This window comes from Macaca mulatta, chromosome 9 (genome assembly GCF_049350105.2).
Source record: "Macaca mulatta isolate MMU2019108-1 chromosome 9, T2T-MMU8v2.0, whole genome shotgun sequence".
NCBI lineage: Eukaryota > Metazoa > Chordata > Mammalia > Primates > Cercopithecidae > Macaca > Macaca mulatta.
Window position 1 is genome coordinate 103,953,879 of NC_133414.1, and position 19,071 is coordinate 103,972,949.

Below are 19,071 nucleotides of genomic sequence, written 5' to 3' on the forward strand. Positions count from 1 at the left end.
TATATATATATCAATAACTTACTCTTTTTTTATTGCTTGAGTTTTATTCATTGTATTATTATACCACAACTAGTTTAAGCCATTTTCCTGTTTATGGACACTTGGGCTGTTACCACTTTTTGTCTGTTGTGAACAAAGTCGCTATAAACATTCTTCTACAAGTCTTTGTGGACATCCGCTTTCATTTTTCTTGGGTAAATATATAGGAGTGGAATTGCTAAATCATAAGGTAGTTGTAGGTTTAGTTTTAGAAAAAACTATGGACTGTTTCCCAAAGAGATTGTATCATTTTACCCTCTGACCATCAATACGTGAGAGTTCTGGTTACTCCACATCATCAGTATTTGATGTGGTCAGTCCTTTCACTTTTAGTGATTGTGTGATAGTGTTATTGTGGTTTTAATTTCCATTTCCTTGATGACTAATATGTTGAATACTTTTTAATTTTTTATTGGTCATTTGTATATTTTTCCTTTCTGAAGTATCTTTTTCAAAATATTGTCTACTTTGAATTAGGTTGTTGTTTGTTATTGAGTTGTGGGAGTTCTTTATGTATCCTGGCTTCCAATCCTTTGTCAAATAGATGCTTTCTAAATATTTTTCTGGCAGTGAGTGGCTTGCTTTTTGATTCTCAGTGCTGTCTTTGGATGAGCAGATATTTTAAATTTTGGTGAATTCTATCAGTTGTTTTCTTTCATGGCTACTATGTTCTGTGACTTAAGTAATCTTTTTTTTTACTCTCCAAGTGGCAAAGGTATTCAGATATGTTTTCTTTTAAAGTTTTGTCATTTAATTTTTATGATTTATCATTCATTTGGAATTAATGTTTGTGTATAGTATGGAGTAGAGGTTGAGGTTTGTTTTTCTTATAGATATCTAATTTTTCCAACATTATTTATTGAAAATACTTTCCTTTCACTACTGGTGATTGTTTTGGCGCCTTTGTCAAAAACCAACTGAAGTTATAAAGTATGGCTGTGTATCTGGGCTCCATTTGTTCAGTCTGTTTGTCTTTCCTTATGCCAGCATCCATGCTTCATTACAGCAGCTTTGTGCTTAGTAAGTGCATGAGGTTAGGTGTAGTATATATGAGTTCTTCCTTTTTTAGGTATAGGATCAGAAGTTGAGCCACTTCATTTATGTTGGTCCCCATGAAAATAGTAATCTTCATTTTTTATCCCCATTTCTAGATGAATAATATAGTTGAATTTTTTTGCTCTCACCTGTGAGAGAAAGCTAAAATTGCTGTTTTTTTCCCCCCGGGTTCTCTTCTTTTATAACGTTATTTTCCTGATTGTTGTTATTCTGTAAGTTTTCCTTTTTGCCTCCTCTCCCTATTTTTTGCCTGTCTGGAATTAAATCTCAAATTTTCTTGAGTCTGGGTTCCCTGCCTACTATTTCTGGGAACTTTTATTTTTTAAGCTCATCAAATGGCCCCTTTAAGATTTGCTTATTCAGATCTTTTACTCTTCAGTTGTTTTGACTTGGGCTAGAAGACAAGCATAAATATCAGAATCACTGGGAGAAACTTTTTTTTCTTTTTTCTTTTTTCTTTTCCTCGAAGAGACTTTTGAGGGAAGGGCAGTTTTCAAAGGAGCCACTTTTTGTGTCTTTCATTGAATCCCTATTTTCCTGTTACCTGCCAAATATAGACATTTCCCTGCTGTCTATCTTTGTCTCTTTCACCATTCTCATGATTTAGTTCCTACCCATGTACTGTGTGGTATCTACTGTCAATCTTTCTTACGTTCTCTTTTAGGCATTTTTACTTAAATATCTCACTGTCACTTCACACTGAACCCAACAAAAACTGGATTTTTTTTTTTTTTTGGACCAAGATACTCTTTTTATTCCAGTCACAAATCTTGTCAGCATTTTCTTTCAGAAAGTCTCATGTGTTTAGGCCAGGCACAGTGGCTCACACCTGTAACTCCAGCACTTTGGGAGGCCGAGGTGGGCGGATCATGAGGTCAGGAGATCGAGACCATCCTGGCTGACACAGTGAAACCCCATCTCTACTAAAAATATAAAAAATTAGCCGGGCGTGGTGGCGGGCGCCTGTAGTCCCAGCTACTCGGGAGGCTGAGGCGGGAGAATGGCGTGAACCCAGGAGGTGGAACTTGCAGTGAGCCGAGATCATGCCACTGCACTCCAGCCTGGGCCACAGAGCGAGACTCCATCTCAAAAAAATAAATAAATAAAATAAAGTCTCATGTTTAATCTCTCCTCTATTTCCATTATCAGAGCCCAGTCAGATCTTAGTACTTTATATCTAGGTCCAGATTCATCTCCAGGGCTCCAGGCAGCCTCTGGTCCATTTCATCCTGCATGCTGTGCTAGACTAGCAATGCTCTTTTTGTGCCACCCTGAACATCCCTCTCCTGCTTAAAAACATTATTTTCCTTTTCCTTGCTTTTTCATTTTTATCTTTCTTCTTTTCATCACCTTCTTCTAAATTCTCCATCTCTTATCTCCTCATTATTTCTTGGACTTTCTCTACATGCCCAGTTAGCTTTCTTCTTGCAGAAGTACACTACACTCATTCACTTCTGCTCATTCTCACTTCTGGGCCTGAGCTTCTATTTCCTTTGCCAGGAATTCCCCACCCCTAACCCTCTGTGCTCATCCAGAGTTCATCTCTTTTTCTGCATGTTGTGCTCAAGCCATGATAAACTTTTCAATTCCATGGACAATGTCCTGTTTTCCACTCCCTACCTCACTTTGTTTGCCAAGATGTCCCTATAATCCCGGCCTATTCTTTAAAAACGAAGCATAAGTGTTACCCTCCTCTGGCAAGTATCCCACTAATATCTTCTTCTAAGAAGGATTAAGCAATGCTCTGTATTCCCACAGCAACTTGCACTTAGTGCAGTTATATGTTACATTTTCTTAATTCTTTATTTATATCTCTCCCACGTTAGTCTCTGCATTTTTTGAGCATATTAAGACATTATGTCTTATTTATCTTTTAATAAATATTGGTTGAATGAATTAATTTGGGGGTAACTGGGAGGCTTTTCCTCAGTTGTCTACAGTCATTGAAAAGTGACATGAGCATAGTGGATTTAGGACAGTGTTTTGAAACTTTTTAGCATTGTAACCCTGTTTCATATAAATCTTATACATTGTACATTTCAAATGGGTAATTTTTGTGGAATGCAAATTATATCTGAATAAAGTTGTTAAAAAAAGATGAGCTGAACAGTCTTTTAATGGGGCTTGTAAAGTAGTCTGATACAACAGTCCTGTAGTCTTAGACAGCTGTTGGTAATTAAGTGAATGATAACTGCACCATTTTGTTCTGTTTTGTTTTGTTTCTTTTTCTTCCATTGCCTGGGCATCTCCACCAGAAGGGAGGTTAAAGAAAGAATGAGAATGATTCAGTTAGCAACACTTTGCCACTTAGTAAACAGCCCCTCAAGTTTTTGTGAGTTTTAGAGTTGAAAATATTTTTCCCAAAAAGAAGTTTGTGAGTTTTGGAATTCCTTAATGAACAGTTAGTTTATATTTGCCTATAGCTTTCTCGTTTCACCGGAGTACTCTGTGGGTGTTAAATGTGATTTTCCTCAAAGCCATTAGACATATTTAAAGGTTAGGTAATTTTATTCTTCTCAAGAGAATGTCTTTCTTAAAGAATATAATGCTAATGTTAAATTTCAGTCAGATTAAGATAAAGTTTAGTTGGGAAGTTTCAGACATTAGTTTACTGAGTACTAAAACAATACTACATATTGTGGAAACCAAAATTGAAACAGAAAGCTTGCTGTCTACCCTTTAGGAGCTTACATTCTGTTTGGGGTTGATATGATTAATGATTTTTAATTTCTTTTTTTTTTTTAATAGGTCACTACTGTTTTTAATGAAGCCACATCATCTTTCGATTTAAATCCTCAAGTGTTACAACAGTTAGATAGTAAACGTCAGCAGGTCCAAATGACAGTTACAGAGACCAACCAGGAGTGGCAAGTGTTGCAGTTGAGAGTGCATACTTTTGCTGCCTGTGCAGTTGTGAGCTTGCAGCAGCTTCCGGAGAAATTAAATCCTATCATAAAACCATTAATGGAGACAATTAAAAAAGAAGAGAATACACTAGTGCAAAACTATGCAGCTCAGTGCATAGCTAAACTCCTTCAGCAGTGCACAACAAGGACGCCCTGTCCCAATTCAAAAATTATTAAAAACCTCTGTAGCTCACTTTGTGTGGACCCATATCTAACTCCTTGTGTCACATGTCCAGTACCAACACAAAGTGGCCAGGAAAATTCTAAAGGTATATACCTAAACTTTTATTTGGGGTAGAGAAATAACCTTTTAAAGTTGTTTTTGTTAAGTTATGGGTATAATTAAAGCACAAAGCCAGTTCATGTTAATGCTTTTTCCCCTTCTGAGATAAAAGACTTAATTATAACAAAACTCTTCGTTACATGAATTTGCACATATTGCTTATCAGTCACAAGCCTTTAAGTTCAAATAAGCCATTCATAGATCTGATAGCTGATATAAGATGACTGAAACCTGTAAGACAGGTGTTCACCTTTACCTTTGCCTTCAAAACCATCATTATATGGTTTACTGTCTCAAACTAGAAAAGTTGATTGTGTCAAATGTTATTTAATGAATTTTTTTTTTTTTTGCTTAATCAAAGGAGCAACCCTATTGACTGAAAAAGTTATTATAAAATCTTTGGTTTCCCTAATTTAGTGCATGTTTTATGAGATTAGTGAACTTTCAGTACTTTTGGTAAATAATACTTAACCAACTTTTTTGTTTTCACTTGGAGAATTTATATGGAAAATGAGAACTGTCCTCTGCAGGCGGGTCTTAAAGACCAATGTTTCCTTCATACGACTCAGTCCTGTATGATTTTTGTATGTGTGATTGTTAACAAGATATTGGGAGAACAAATTATTTGAAATGTAATAGACTTACAGCTTTAGTGCAGCATAGATCTTGAAAAATATGTGAATGAACTAGAAGAAGATGGACATTTTGAATATTAACATCTTAAAAATGCAATGGGGTCATTCCCCGCCCCCCCCCGTTACCTGCCCTACTCCATTGCTATGTAAGGCAGCATTATTTTGCAGTGGCCAATGTTTTTTTGAATTCATGGTGACTCTGGACTTTTCTTTTAGAGAAAATTTGTTTGAGATATTTTTTGTTTCTCGTTATGCTTAGGCACAATAATTTTTTAAAAAGTAGTAGACCAGGCCGGGCACGGCGGCTCACGCCTGTAATCCTAGCACTTTGGGAGGCCGAGGTGGGCGGATCACCTGAGGTCAGGAGTTCAAGACCAGCCTGACCAAAATGGAGAAATCCCATCTCAACTAAAAATACAAAAATTAGTCAGGCGTGGTGGCGCATGCCTGTATCCCAGCTACTTGGGAGGGTGAGACAGGAGAATGGCTTCAACCTGAGAGGTGCAGGTTGTGGTGAGCTGAGATCGCGCCATTGCATTCCAGCCTGGGCAACAAGAGTGAAGCTCCGTCTGAAAAAAAAAATTAATTAATTAATAGGCCGGGGCCAGGCGGTGCCTCATGCCTGTAATCCCAGCACTTTAGGAGGTCGAGGTGGGCCGATAACTTGAGGCAAGGAGTTCGAGACCAGCCTGGCCAACATGGTGATACCCCATCTCTACTAAAAAAAATATATAAAAATTATCTGGACGTGGTGGCACGCGTCTGTAATCCCAGCTACTTGGGAGGCTGAGGCACGAGAATCACTTGAACCTGGGAAGCAGAGGTTGCAGTGAGCCAAGATTGCACCACTGCACTCCAGCCTAGGTGACAGAGTGAGACTCCATTTCAAAAACAACAACAACAACAACAACAACAAAAAATTAATAGGCTGGGCATGGTGGCTCATGCCTATAATCCCAACATTTTGGGAGACAGAGGCGGGCAGATGGAGTGAGCTCAGGAGTTTGAGACCAGCCTGGGCAACATGGTGAAACCCTGTCTCTTCAAAAAATAAAAAAATTACCTGGGTGTGGTGGTGTGTGCCTGTAGTCCTAGCTCTTCAGGAGGCTGAGGTGGGAGGGTTGGATCGCTTGAGCCTAGGAGGTGGAGGTTGCAGTGAGCTGAGACCGTGGCACTACTGTCCAGCCTGGGCAACAGAGAAAGACCCTGTCTCAAAAAGAAAATTATATATATATATATGTGTGTGTATATATACACACACACACACACACTAACTGAAGGCACAATAATTTTTTCATGTGCTGTTTCTCATTGTTCAGATGATGACTCTGCGACCTGAATTGTATTAGGTATAAATCCTATTTAAATAGACTATTTTATTGCCATTCCATTGTCTAAAGAAAATGTCATTGGCCTATAAAAGTTGAGGCCTAAAAGACATAGTTTAAAAATGTTGCATCTCTTATGGAGCCGAAAACATTTGATATCACCAATATTATGATTAAAAGATTATTTGACTTTTTTCTTATTAGGATCCACCTCAGAAAAAGATGGAATGCACCATACTGTCACCAAGCACAGAGGTATAATTACACTCTACAGGCACCAGAAAGCTGCCTTTGCTATCACAAGTAGGCGAGGTCCTACCCCCAAAGCAGTAAAAGCTCAAATAGCAGATCTTCCTGCAGGAAGTAGTGGAAATATTCTTGTTGAACTTGATGAGGTAAATAGTTTTTTTCTTTGAATGCTTTGATTTTAAACAAATATCTGGCTTACAAATTGAGAACTAAGTTGTATTAGCTTCCAAAACTGTTTTTAAGTGAAAGGACTGGGATTAATTTTTGGAGTACTCCAACAATATGATCCAGAAAAATGGCAAACTTCAAATTTCTCATGTCTCTTGTAATTTTTACCAGCTTAACTTTATCTTCCTAGGCAAGACAGCCTTGTAAACTAATTCAGTCCTATAGCAGTGACTGTAGAGAAGGTGTTGAATAATAGTGAAAGCTAACTTTTCTCTGTCCTTTCAATGCACAAATATCATATAATTGCCACCCACCTGACTTTTTTAGTCAATTTGATGTTTATTAAATGCATAGTGTGAGGTAGGGTTCTATATTTTCCATATGAACAGCTATTTATCCTACTATTGAATCCTTTCCTCTCTGATTTATAATGGCACCTCTGTTATATATCATGCTTCATATGTGTGAGGGTTTCCATTATTCAGGCTTTCCATTATTTCCCATTGGTCCACCTGTTACACAGTACAGTCTTAACCAGTGGTTTTTTAAAAAGTGTTTTGTTTTGAAAATCTCACAGTCACATTATTAGCAATGGAATGAATGCTCTCTATGCATTGCAAGGCATAGGAATTTACCTCGGTTCAGCAGTAAACCATCAATACTAAAAGACATGTTTCTGTAAAATACAGGTCTCTTTTAAGTTTCTTTTTAAAATCAACAGCTTATTATCTATATTTCCCTTAAAACATTCTGTAAAGTCTTTTTCACTGACAATATTTCCCTATAATAATTTTAATAACAATTTTACTGTGATTTTGATATTTATATCTCTGTAGTTTGCATAGTTATTCCTCCAATTAAACATAATTTTAAAAATATATATTAATATCTTTGGGGGGACAGATTTATGGACTAATTACTACTGAATAAGAATTATTAATCTTGGGGTTAGCTTAAACAGATGATCTTGTTCTATCCCTTAAGTGAGTATAAATAAGGACACATCATTTTGTCTATCTTCTCTCTAGCTGACAAGTTTCTTTGGGGTAGAGAGAAGGAAGAAAAAAAAATGTCACTTAGGACTATCTCTAGAAACAGCACATATCCTTCTGTTCCTTATCCTCAACCCCAAAAAAGTGTTTTACTTTTGACACAAAAATCTAGTTAGGTGTTGTAGGCCCCTGTAAATTTAATTATTGGGAAATGTTTATAATTGTGATAAACATGTCTAATAATTGCTTACTTGGTTAGTGATAACCTTATGAATTCTTAGATGGTGACTTTTAAATTCTCTTGATAAAATTTTAAATGTATTATGATTTTTTTCTGAAATTCTGTTTTTATCTAACATTTAATTTTAAGGCCCAGAAGCCTTACCTGGTACAACGGAGAGGAGCTGAATTTGCTTTGACAACTATAGTAAAGCATTTTGGTGGTGAAATGGCAGTGAAGTTGCCGCATCTCTGGGATGCTATGGTTGGCCCATTGAGAAATACAATCGACATAAATAATTTTGGTATACACATATTTTTATGAGTCCAATTTTTAACAGATTTTAATGTCTATTAATTAAATATTTCCTTATAAAATAAAAATGCCTCTATGCCTCTACCTGTTTATTCCAGACCAGCTGGTAAGTTTTAAAATGGAAACTTGGTTTAAAAAACACACACACATTTATTTTAAGAAAGAGATACTTGGGTTGGGCGCGATGGCTCACACCTGTAATCCCAGCACTTTGGGAGGTCCAGGTGGGCGGATCACTTGAGGTCAGGAGTCTGAGACCAACCTGGCCAACGTGGCAAAACCCCGTCTCTAGTAAAAATGCAAAAATTAGCTGGGTGTGGTGGCACACGTCTGTGGTCCCAGCTACTCTGGAGGCTGAGGCAGAAGGATTGCTTGAACTCTGGGAGTGAAAGTTGCAGTGAGCTGAAATTATGCCACTGCACTGCAGTCTGGATGACAGAGCGAGACTCTGTCTCAAAAAAAAAAAAAATTTTTTTTTTTTTGGAAGAGATACTTGAAATGGATCATTATGTTTAAGTTCTTTGGTTGCTCTACATGTAGTACCCCAGCACTTAAGGTCTTGGCATTTAATTTTAACACTAAAAAGCAAAATTGACTCTCCTATGCTAGCTGAAAAAGTGCTAAAAGTTTTTGTGTGCTCTAGATTTTGAAAAATTATTTGCCAGATAATACAGACAATATATTTTAACAGATGGAAAATCCCTCCTGGAAAAGGGAGATAGCCCTGCTCAAGAATTGGTGAATTCTCTGCAAGTTTTTGAAACAGCAGCAGCTTCAATGGATTCTGAGCTTCATCCCTTGGTAACTAACTAATGCAAGTGTAATATTTCTTCAAATAAAACAAGTGATCTTATTAAAAAGTCTTAAGGTTTAAAAGGTACAACTTTGATGTCATCCTTAGTAATTGCATTTTTCTTTGCTGTGGTATAACTAGATTCCTCCTTTACTAACAGTGCAACTCTTGTGGGCTTTGATGTAGACCTGGCTGCTTGAATTTGAGAGAAAACCCAACCTGGAAGCTTAGAATGTGGGGGAATTGAGGGAAGGAATCTGATGGCACAGGAGCCAGACATAAATAGGGAAGAAAACTGCAGCCCTGTTCATCCAGATGATCCTAATAATATAGCTCCAAGAAAGGAAAAGCATATATAATGAAATCTGTTTCCTAGATAAGTATAAAGGTGAAAGGAGTTATCTGCCTAAGGTGAAGCTGGTCAGTGCAAAGATAGAACATTGGTTTGTGATTTTTTTTTTAAACTATTAAAATGTTTCTTATAAAAGAATTAGGACAGAGGGAGGAGGAAAATAGAGAATTCCCTGGTTTTTTTTTTCATAAGAGAGTATTATTCTTTTCATGTATCTTCAATAAGAAGCTCTCTGCAGTTTACCCCATTTTGAAGGATATTAGCCCAGTTCTCTTTTGTTATTTAACACAAAAGGGAAAATCTGTCAGAGGGTAGAGAAGAATGGATTTTTTTGTACACAGTAATAAAGTATGTCCTTTTACTTGTTAAAAGTTCTGCTGATTTACTATTAGTAAACAAAAGTAGGCCAGGCGTGGTGGCTCACACCTGTAATCCTAGCAGTTTGAGAGGCCAAGGTGGGTGAATCATGAGGTCAGGAGTTCAAGACCAGCCTGCCCAATATGGTAAAACCCCATCTCTACTAAAAATACAAAAATTAGCCGGGCGTGGTGGGACACGCCTGTAGTCCCAGCTACTCGGGAGACTGAGGCAGGAGAATCACTGGAACCCGGGAGGCCGAGGTTGCAGTGAGCTGAGATTGCGCCACTGCACTCTAGCCTAGGCAACAGAGCAAGACTTGGGCTCAAAAGAAAAAGAAAAAAAGAAAAAACAACAAAAAAAAGAAGAGTCCATCTGTATGGTCTTAACCTCCATAATTAGCAACATGCATTCAGCTGAACTGTAAGGCACATCAAACTGTTGAACAGATACCTGGCTCATCAGCATTAATTCTGGTGTTCCATGCAGCAGACATTTAATAATAAGGTGCTGTCATAATGCTGTTGTGATTATAACACCTATGGTAAGCCAGAAAGCTACAGTGGAAGATACCTACCGAAGTATGGTGCTAGAATAAAATCGGTAACACTCAAGCCACTGAATAAAAAATATGTACCTAAACCTAAATTAGTGCTACCAAATTTGGAGGGGGCTGGTGATGTGTGGTGCTGTTTTTCCAGCCTCAGTAGGAGAATCTTGCCAAGTACTTTTCGGTTTGTTTCCTGTTAATTTTGGAAAGAATTGAGTGTTCCTGTATGCCTAAGAGAGGATATGAGCAGAAGAGAGGTTCTATACCCTTTTTTCCCTTCTTTTTGAAAGAGTTGTAATACATTAGTTTGGATTTGGATTAGATTTCTATTGAGAATGTTTTGACAGTAATGTTTTGAAGTATTTGGAGGTATTTTTAGAGTCACTTAGAATATTGAAAACTTTCCTGAGTATGGGCTATTATAGTTACATATTAAACAGTATTTTCCTAATAAGAATTCTAATTGTCATTAACTTTTTGTTTTTAGTTGGTCCAGCATTTGCTACATCTTTATATGTGCCTTCAGTACCCCAGTACTGCAGTGAGGCACATGGCTGCTCGTTGTGTAGGAGTCATGAGCAAAATAGCTACCATGGAAACAATGAATATTTTTTTGGAGAAGGTTCTTCCATGGCTGGGAGCAATTGATGACAGTGTCAAACAAGAGGGTGCAATTGAAGCACTTGCCTGTATCCTTTTTTATTTGACAAACTGTTGAGGAATTATATTCATTTCACTTAAGGATAATTAAAATGAAATTGATGTATTCAAATATGCACATAAATAACCTGCCTTGTTCCAAAAAATACCTATTCTTTTTACATCTTATTTTGAAATATTTTCGTATTTTATTACAAATATGTTACAAATTGATTTGCATTTTATGATAAAAATTTTCACATGGAAAGTTTGGAAAATTGCTATTAATTTTAAAACATCCTTTTAATAGGCAAAATAGTTTTATGTACTTTATGAACTATATGTCTAGTAAGTGATTTATTTGTTTATAATCAGTATCTTATTAATCAGGTATTCTGTAGGTAGTCCTTATGTTATAAACATGTTATGTTTTTAAAGTTTGTTCATTAATTGGGTTTAAAATGACCAAAATATACTAGATAATTAGAAATATACAGGCAAGCCCTTTGCTAAGGGTATGGCAGCAGCTAACATTCTTTAACTCAAAGTATCTGAAAGATATTTCACAGAGCACAAAAGATGGATGAAGATCAAATCAGTAGAACTCTGGTTCAAAAATACTGAAGATTACAGGAGAACTGCGCTTACTAGGCTCACTATATCCTGCTGGTGATTGTCAAGATCCTGGTGGGAAATTTGGAATTAATCTTTGAGTGACACTCAGTTGTATTCCTTTACTTACAATGTGACTTATTTTATTTTGACATTGGAATTCCAGACGCTTGTAGCAATTTCTCTATGAGAAAAATCTTACTAGTAAAGCTTCTTCTGGCCTTCCTTAGAAGAAAACTGTAATTTTATATTCCTAATCATGAGAAAGTTACATAATATTTTCCAAGAAGCAACAAAATGGGCAGATACTGTTATAATTGAATCATAGGCCTGGAGGGTCAGTCTCTTCCCTCATAATACAGATGAGAAAATGATGAGCCTTTTAAAAAGTTACAATCTTGGTATCAATTTGTTTGTGAAAACGTGTGTCTCGGAACCATTTCAAAATTTCCTTAATCGCTTACTCAGGTGTAATGGAACAACTGGATGTTGGTATTGTTCCATATATTGTCCTTTTAGTTGTTCCTGTATTGGGAAGAATGAGTGATCAGACAGACAGTGTGAGATTCATGGCCACACAGTGCTTTGCAACGCTAATTAGACTCATGCCACTTGAGGTAAGTCAAAGATACTTGCTGTATAGACTTAATATTTTCTATAACTTGATCCATAATAATTGTAACCCTTTTTAGGGCCAGGTACAAAGGCTCATGCCTGTAATCCCAGCACTTTGGGAGGCTGAGGCAGGTGGATCATCTGAGGTCAGGAGTTTGAGACCAACCTGGCCAACATGGGTGAAACCCTGTCTCTACTAAAAAAATACAAAAAACAAAACTAAACCAATTAGTTGGGCATGGTGGTGTGTGCTTGTAGTCTCAGCTACTCAGGACCCTGAGGCACGAGAATTATTGGAACCTGGAGGCAGAGGTTGCAGTGAGCCAAGATCGTGCCACTGCACTCTGTCCTGGGCGACAGCAAGACTCCATCTCAAAATAAAGAAAAGAAAAGAATATTAACACTTGTCAAAGAACATGTCAGGCTAAAAAAAAGAAGGCATTATTTCAAAAATGTTTATATTACAATAATTAAGATTTTTAGGCTTTTAATTGGTACTTTTTTTCTTTAACACAGAGAGTTTTAATTTAAGTAAAACAGGAAATCGGACACTATGATTCCTAAAAAAATTTACTAATGCTTTTCTAGAAATAGAATTGTTCCTAAGTTTTTCTGGTAGCATCTACTTGTAGACTGTGGGCTAAAGTTTAGGCAAAAGATAAATTTGAGAGATGGTAATTAAGACTGTAAAAAGCAAATGAGGTCTCTGTGGGAGTATGAAAAAGAAGACTAGAAGGATCATGTTGGAGCATTTTGGAGTACATTCATGGGGGCGCAAATAATGTGTGGCCAGTGCAGGAAACTGAAGTGACTTGAAACACAGAAAGAGCCAGGAATAATTCAGGAAATGGTAGGTATGGCATGTCATCCATGTTGTAACATGTACAAGTACTTCCTTTTTATTGCTGAGTAGTATTCCATTGTATGGACATACCACATTTTGTTTATCCTGTCACCAGTTGATGGATATTTGGATTGTTACCAGCTTTTATTAATAGTTATTATGGGCTGGGTGAGGTGACTCATGCCTGTAATCCCAGCACTTTGGGAGGCCACAGCGGGTGGATCACTTGAGGTCAGGAGTTCGAGATTAGCCTGACCAACTGAAAATACAAAATGGTGAAACCTCGTCTCTACAAAAAATACAAAAATTTGCGGGGTGTGGTGGCGTGCACCTGTAATCCCAGCTACTCAGGAGGCTGAGGCAGGAGACTCACTTGAACCTGGGAGACAGAGGTTGCAGCGAGCCAAGATGGTGCCACTGCACTCCAGCCTGGATGAGAAAGTGAGACTCTCTCAAAAAAAAAAAAAAAAAGGAACAATACTACTCTGCATTTGCATTTGTAAGTCTTTGTGTGGATGTGTGTTTTTATTTCTTTTGAGTAAATACTTAAGAATGAAATGCCGGGTCATACGGTAAGTTCGTTTAATTTTTTTTATAAAACTGCCTAATTGTTTTCCAAAGTAACTGTATCATTTGACATTCCTACCAGCAAAATAATGAGTTATAAATAGGATAGCGTCTTTGAAAAACAGTTTGGTTATATCTGGTAAAATTGAAGATACCCAGCCTAATGACCTGAAAAATTCATCCTACATGTATACCCTAGAGAATTCAACACATTTTTTCAAGAATTTTTTTTTTTTTTTTTTTTGAGACAGAGTTTTGCTCTTGTTGCCTAGGCTGGAGTGCAATGGTGCGACTTCAGCTCACTGCACCCTCCACCTCCCAGGTTCAAGCGATTCTCCTGCCTTAGCCTCCCAAACAGCTGGGATTATAGGCATGTGCCACCACACCCTGCTAATTTTGTATTTTTAGTAGAGACGGGGTTTCTGCTTGTGATCAGGCTTGTCTCAACTGCCAACCTCAGGTGATCCTCCCGCCTTGGCCTCCCAAAGTGCTGGGATTACAGGTGTGAACCACCATGCCTGGCCAAGAATATAACATCACTTATAGGAGTCTAAAACTGGAAATCACCCAAATGGTCATGGAGAGTAGATATGTAAATTGTGTACTGTTATACTGCAAGAAGACACAGACACATACAGTAATATTCATGAATCCTTAACATAGGATTCCTTTTTTATTAAATTCAAAAACAGGCAAAAGAAATTTGGTGATAAAGGTATAAAGAAAAATAAGAAAGAAATTACCATAAAAGTCAGTGAAATGATTACCTCTTGAGGAAAGGAGAGAGAAGGTTATGATTGGGAAGGAGCGTATGGGATCTTCTGGGGTGACTGCAGTGGTATTTTTCTTGATCTGGTTGTACAGATGTTTGTTTTATAATTTACTAAACTGTTTCTTAGATTATTTCTCTACATGTATATTTTACCTCACACTAAAAAATGTGTGAAAAAAAATTACTGCAACAACACAGATACTAGACCATGGTGTCAAAAGACCGAGGTGTCATTTCCAGAATTGTTTTCATCCTCTGCTTCCTACATTTTAACTCAGATTCTTTTAACTCCGAGGCCTTCATCCCACTTTTAAACCAAATGTGTTGTACTTAGTCTCCTTGGCCGTTTCTTAGCTTTGAAATAAGTGAGCAGTGGGAAGCTATTATGTGTTCTTTAAACAAAGGAGATGATGACCGCAGTTTTTGTTTGTTTTTAAGGAAAATTAGTCTAACAGCTGAAAGTCATATTTTAGGAAAATCGGTTTAATAGCCATTTAAATATGGATTAGAATTCAAAGTGCACCAAAATAGAGCTCACATCCACTGTGAGGTGATAAAGGGTCTAAACTCTAACACTTAGCAATAGTCTTTTGGGGTTTTCTTGGTTGGTTTTTGTTTTGTTTTGTTTTGAGATGGAGTTTTGTTCTTGTCGCCCACGTTAGAGTGCAATGGTGTGATCTTGGTTCCTGCAACCTCCGCCTCCTGGGTGAAAGCAATTCTTCTACCTCAGCCTCCCTAGTAACTGGGATTACAGGTGCTAGCCAGCATGCTAATTTTTTGTATTTTTAGTAGAGACGGGGTTTCACCATGTTGGCCAGGCTGGTCTCGAACTCCTGACCTTAGGTGATCTGCCCGCCTCAGCCTCTCAAAGTGCTGGGATTACAGGCATGAGCCACCCGGTTGGTTTGTTCTTAAGGAAAAACAACAATACTTGATAACAGAGTGACAAAAGAGATTTTGAACTTTAGGTATTGAGAAAAGATTAGTAAGACTCACTTTGATAGATGTGAAAATTACAACACTACTGTGATACAGATTTTGCTTCTGGCCATGATGGAAAAACGGGCGACAAGATTTATCCTCCTACCTTAACTAGAAAACCAGACAAAACGTACCAAACAGTGGTTTTCAGGCATTGGACGACAGGCAGCACTGGTAGTGAACTATGAGAGAAACGAAACAAATGAAGTGCCCTGGCTTATTGCCTGAAGCCATATCACAGAGAAGGGAAACCCAAAGAGAGCCCAGTAGTCTTGCTGAACTGAAGAGTTAAGACAAAATTTGCAAGACAGAGTACCTGAAGGTAGATACTGCACAGACAGGAGGTAGCTGCACAGAGAGAAAGCTCCAGAAGTTCATAGGGGGTTCTCCCAAGCTTTTGGCTGAGTATTCATCTGCATGTACTATGACAACATCTTTGAGACTGGGGAAAGAATCACTGTAGAAAGGAATAGGTGGAGCAATTTCCAGACCTCACACAGGGCTGGGAATAGTTTGTATTTCCACTAAGGAGATTAAGAGTAACAAGACCTTCTACCATACTGAGCATCAAGTCCTTAGAAGCATATTGCCTCAGTAATAGGGCCAAGTTAGCCCTTGACAAAAGGCTGATTTGGATCTTCCTGGATAAAGCTTAAAAGCAAGCCTCAATGGGATCTAATTAATTTCAGCTGAACTAAATATTGCCCAGAAAAAAAAAAAAGCCTCAACATTATTTAAAGGAATAATTAAAAAAAAAAATACAGCACCCAACAACATAAAACTTAAGATGTTTGACATTCACCAAAAAATTACCACACCCAAAAATATGTCCAGTAACTGGGGGAAAATACAGTCAATAGAAACAGTCCCCTGAAGAGACCCAGATAATAGACAAGGACATTAAAATATACTCCAGGGCTGAGTGCAGTGGCTCACCTCTGTAATACCAGCACTTTGGGAGGCCAAAGCAGGCGGATCCCTTGAGCTCAGGAATTCGAAACCACCCTGGACAACATGGTGAAACCCTGTCTCAAAAAAAAAAAAAAAAATATATATATATATATATATACACACACACATACACATACACACACTCCATATGTTCAAGGTAGAGGAGGAAAGCATGAGTGTGATGAGCACAATGAAAAATATAAGAATGACCCAAATTGAACTTCTAGAGATGAAAAATGCAGTTATAAATAAAAACACACTGGATTGCATTAATAGCAGGTTAGACATACTGTGGAAGAGAATATTAGTGAATTTGAAGATATATAGCAATAGAAACAAGAATGATGCCATGAAAGTTCATTCCTGTTCCTCTTTATTTTGATTCTCTCTGTTAAGTCTTCATAGAAAAAGTCATCTACTTTTCCGAAATGCATGTTGTCAAAGAATCTTGGAATATCAACCAGTGATTTTTATAGAAACACTAATTCCCTGCACTGTTAGTAACTTTTGCTGATTTTTATGGGAATTGGAGTGAGAAAGACACTCACAAGAGGGGTTGCTGGCACTGAACCAATATTTGTGACGCTTGGGTTTAGGGTTTCATTGTTAGGGAATGGACCTAGCTATGTAGCCCTATGTCTTGTCATTTCTTAAAATTTCCATGAGAATAAATATATGAAGATTTTGTTATTTGTAAAGCATTGTGCAGAAAGACTTTAATGATTATCATTATGTTGTTAGATGTTCTAAAATGTTCGTTTTTATCTTAGTAGATAAAGTTAATTCCAAAACCTTTGAAAATAGACTCATTGTATATACCTCACTGCTCTAATGCTATATTTAGTGTTATGTGGAATATATATTTTAGTTAGATTTAATTGAAATTCTGTTTCCAGAATTTTAAATTTCTTAAGTTGGGAGACATCATAGGGCAGTAGTTCTCAAATTTTTTGGTCTCATGACTTTTTTGGTCTTTCATTTTTTATTAATAAAAAACATGTGGCCAGGCATGGTGGCTCACGCCTGTAATCCCAGCACTTTGGGAGGCTGAAGTGGGCAGATCATGAGGTCAGGAGTTCAAGACCAGCCTGGCCAACTGGTGAAACCCCGTCTCTACTAAAAATAGAAAAATTAGCCAGGTAATACCTGGCTTGTAATACCAGCTACTCAGGAGGCTGAGGCAGGAGAATCACTTGAACTTGGGAGGCGGAGGTTGCAGTGAGCTGAGATGGGGCCACTGCACTCCAGCTTGGGCGACAGAGTGAGATTCCGTCTCAAAAAAAAAAAAAATGTTATGGTGTCCAAAATGATGTTGTGAAATATATCAGACCAATTAATATATCTTAGTTCATACACTCATCATTTTTTGTGATGAAAACCCATTTAATTAAATTTTAATCTTTTAGCAGTTTCCAAGTGTACATTATCATTAACTGTAGTCACCATGCTGTACAGATCTACAGAATGTATTCATTCTAAATAAACTTTGTACCCTTTAACCAACATCTATCCATCTCCCCTCAGTCCTCTCCCCTCTACCTACTAAGCACCTAGCAACCAGTCTTCTACTCTGCTTCCATGAGTTTGACATTTTAGATTTCCACATATAAGTGAGGTCACATAATATTTGTCTTTCTGTGCCTGGCTTGTTTACTTTAGCATAATGTCATCCAGGTTTATTCATGGTGTCACAAAATTTCCTTCTTAGAGGCTGAATAGTATCCAATTATATATAGATACACTACAGCTTCTTTATCCGTTCATCACATAGACGAACACTTGGGTTGATTCCAAATCTAAGCTATTGTGAATAATGCTGCAACGAACACAGAAGTACAGATACCGCTTCAGTGTACTGATTTCATTTCCTTTGGATATATAGCCAAAAGTGGGATTGCTAGATTATATGGTAGTTTTATTTTTAGTTTTTTGAGTAACATCCATACTGTTTTCCATAATGCTGTACTAATTTACATTCCCACCAACAGTATGCAAGGGTTCCCATTTCTCCACATCTTCCTCCACACGTTTTGTCTTTTTAGTAATAGCCATTCTAACAGTTGTGAGGTAATATCTCATACCAGTTTTAATTTGTATTTCCCTGATGATTTATGTTGAGCATTTTTTCATATATCTCTTGGCCGTTTGTGTGTGTGTGTGTGTGTGTGTGTGTGTATATATATATATATATATATATATCTTTTTTTTTTTTTTTTTTTGAAGAAATACCTATTCAGGTCCTTTGCCCATTTTTAAATCTTATTTTCTCTCTGTTGAGTTGAGTTCCTTTTATATTTTAGATACTAACCCCTTATCAAGATTTATGGTTCACAAATAATTTTTCCCATGCTGTTGGTTGTCTCTTCAGTCTGTTAATTGTCTCTTGTGCTATGCAGAAAGCTTTTTAGTTTGATGCAGTCCCATTTGTCTATACATGTTGAGTATCCTTTATCTGAAATGCTTGTGACTAGAAGTATTTAAGATTTCAGATTTTTGAATGTTTGCATTATACTTACCAGTTGAGCATCCCTAATCTGAAAATCTGAAATCTGAAATGCACCAATGAGCGTTTCCTTCATCTGTCATGCTGGCATTAACAATGTTTTCGGTATTTGGATTTAGGATGCTCAACCTATATTTTGATTTTGGGTTTTTGTTTTTGAGACAAGGTCTCACTCTCTTGCCCAGGCTGGAGTGCAGTTGTATGATCATGGCTCACTGCAGCCTCGAACTCCTGGGCTCAAGTGATCTTCCCACCCCAGCTTCCCAAGTAGCTGGGACTTCAGGTGTGTGCCACCATGCCCAGCTAACTATTTTGTGTAGAGATGGGGTCTCCCTCTGTTTACC

At 37.3% G+C, this 19,071-nt stretch overlaps 1 protein-coding gene across 12 annotated transcripts in view; it reads left to right on the plus strand.

The window, feature by feature from the left end:
* The window catches only part of BTAF1 (B-TFIID TATA-box binding protein associated factor 1), a 105,743-nt gene that overhangs the window by 62,398 nt on the left and 24,274 nt on the right, over positions 1 to 19,071 (plus strand). For all 12 annotated transcript variants that reach the window (XM_077946765.1, XM_028826656.2, XM_015147685.3 and 9 more), the window contains 6 exons: positions 3,844 to 4,270; positions 6,452 to 6,642; positions 8,027 to 8,180; positions 8,883 to 8,992; positions 10,731 to 10,932; positions 11,963 to 12,111. In XM_077946765.1, coding sequence (XP_077802891.1) covers positions 3,844 to 4,270; positions 6,452 to 6,642; positions 8,027 to 8,180; positions 8,883 to 8,992; positions 10,731 to 10,932; positions 11,963 to 12,111 — 1,233 coding nt within the window. The remainder of the gene's footprint in view (positions 1 to 3,843; positions 4,271 to 6,451; positions 6,643 to 8,026; positions 8,181 to 8,882; positions 8,993 to 10,730; positions 10,933 to 11,962; positions 12,112 to 19,071) is intronic.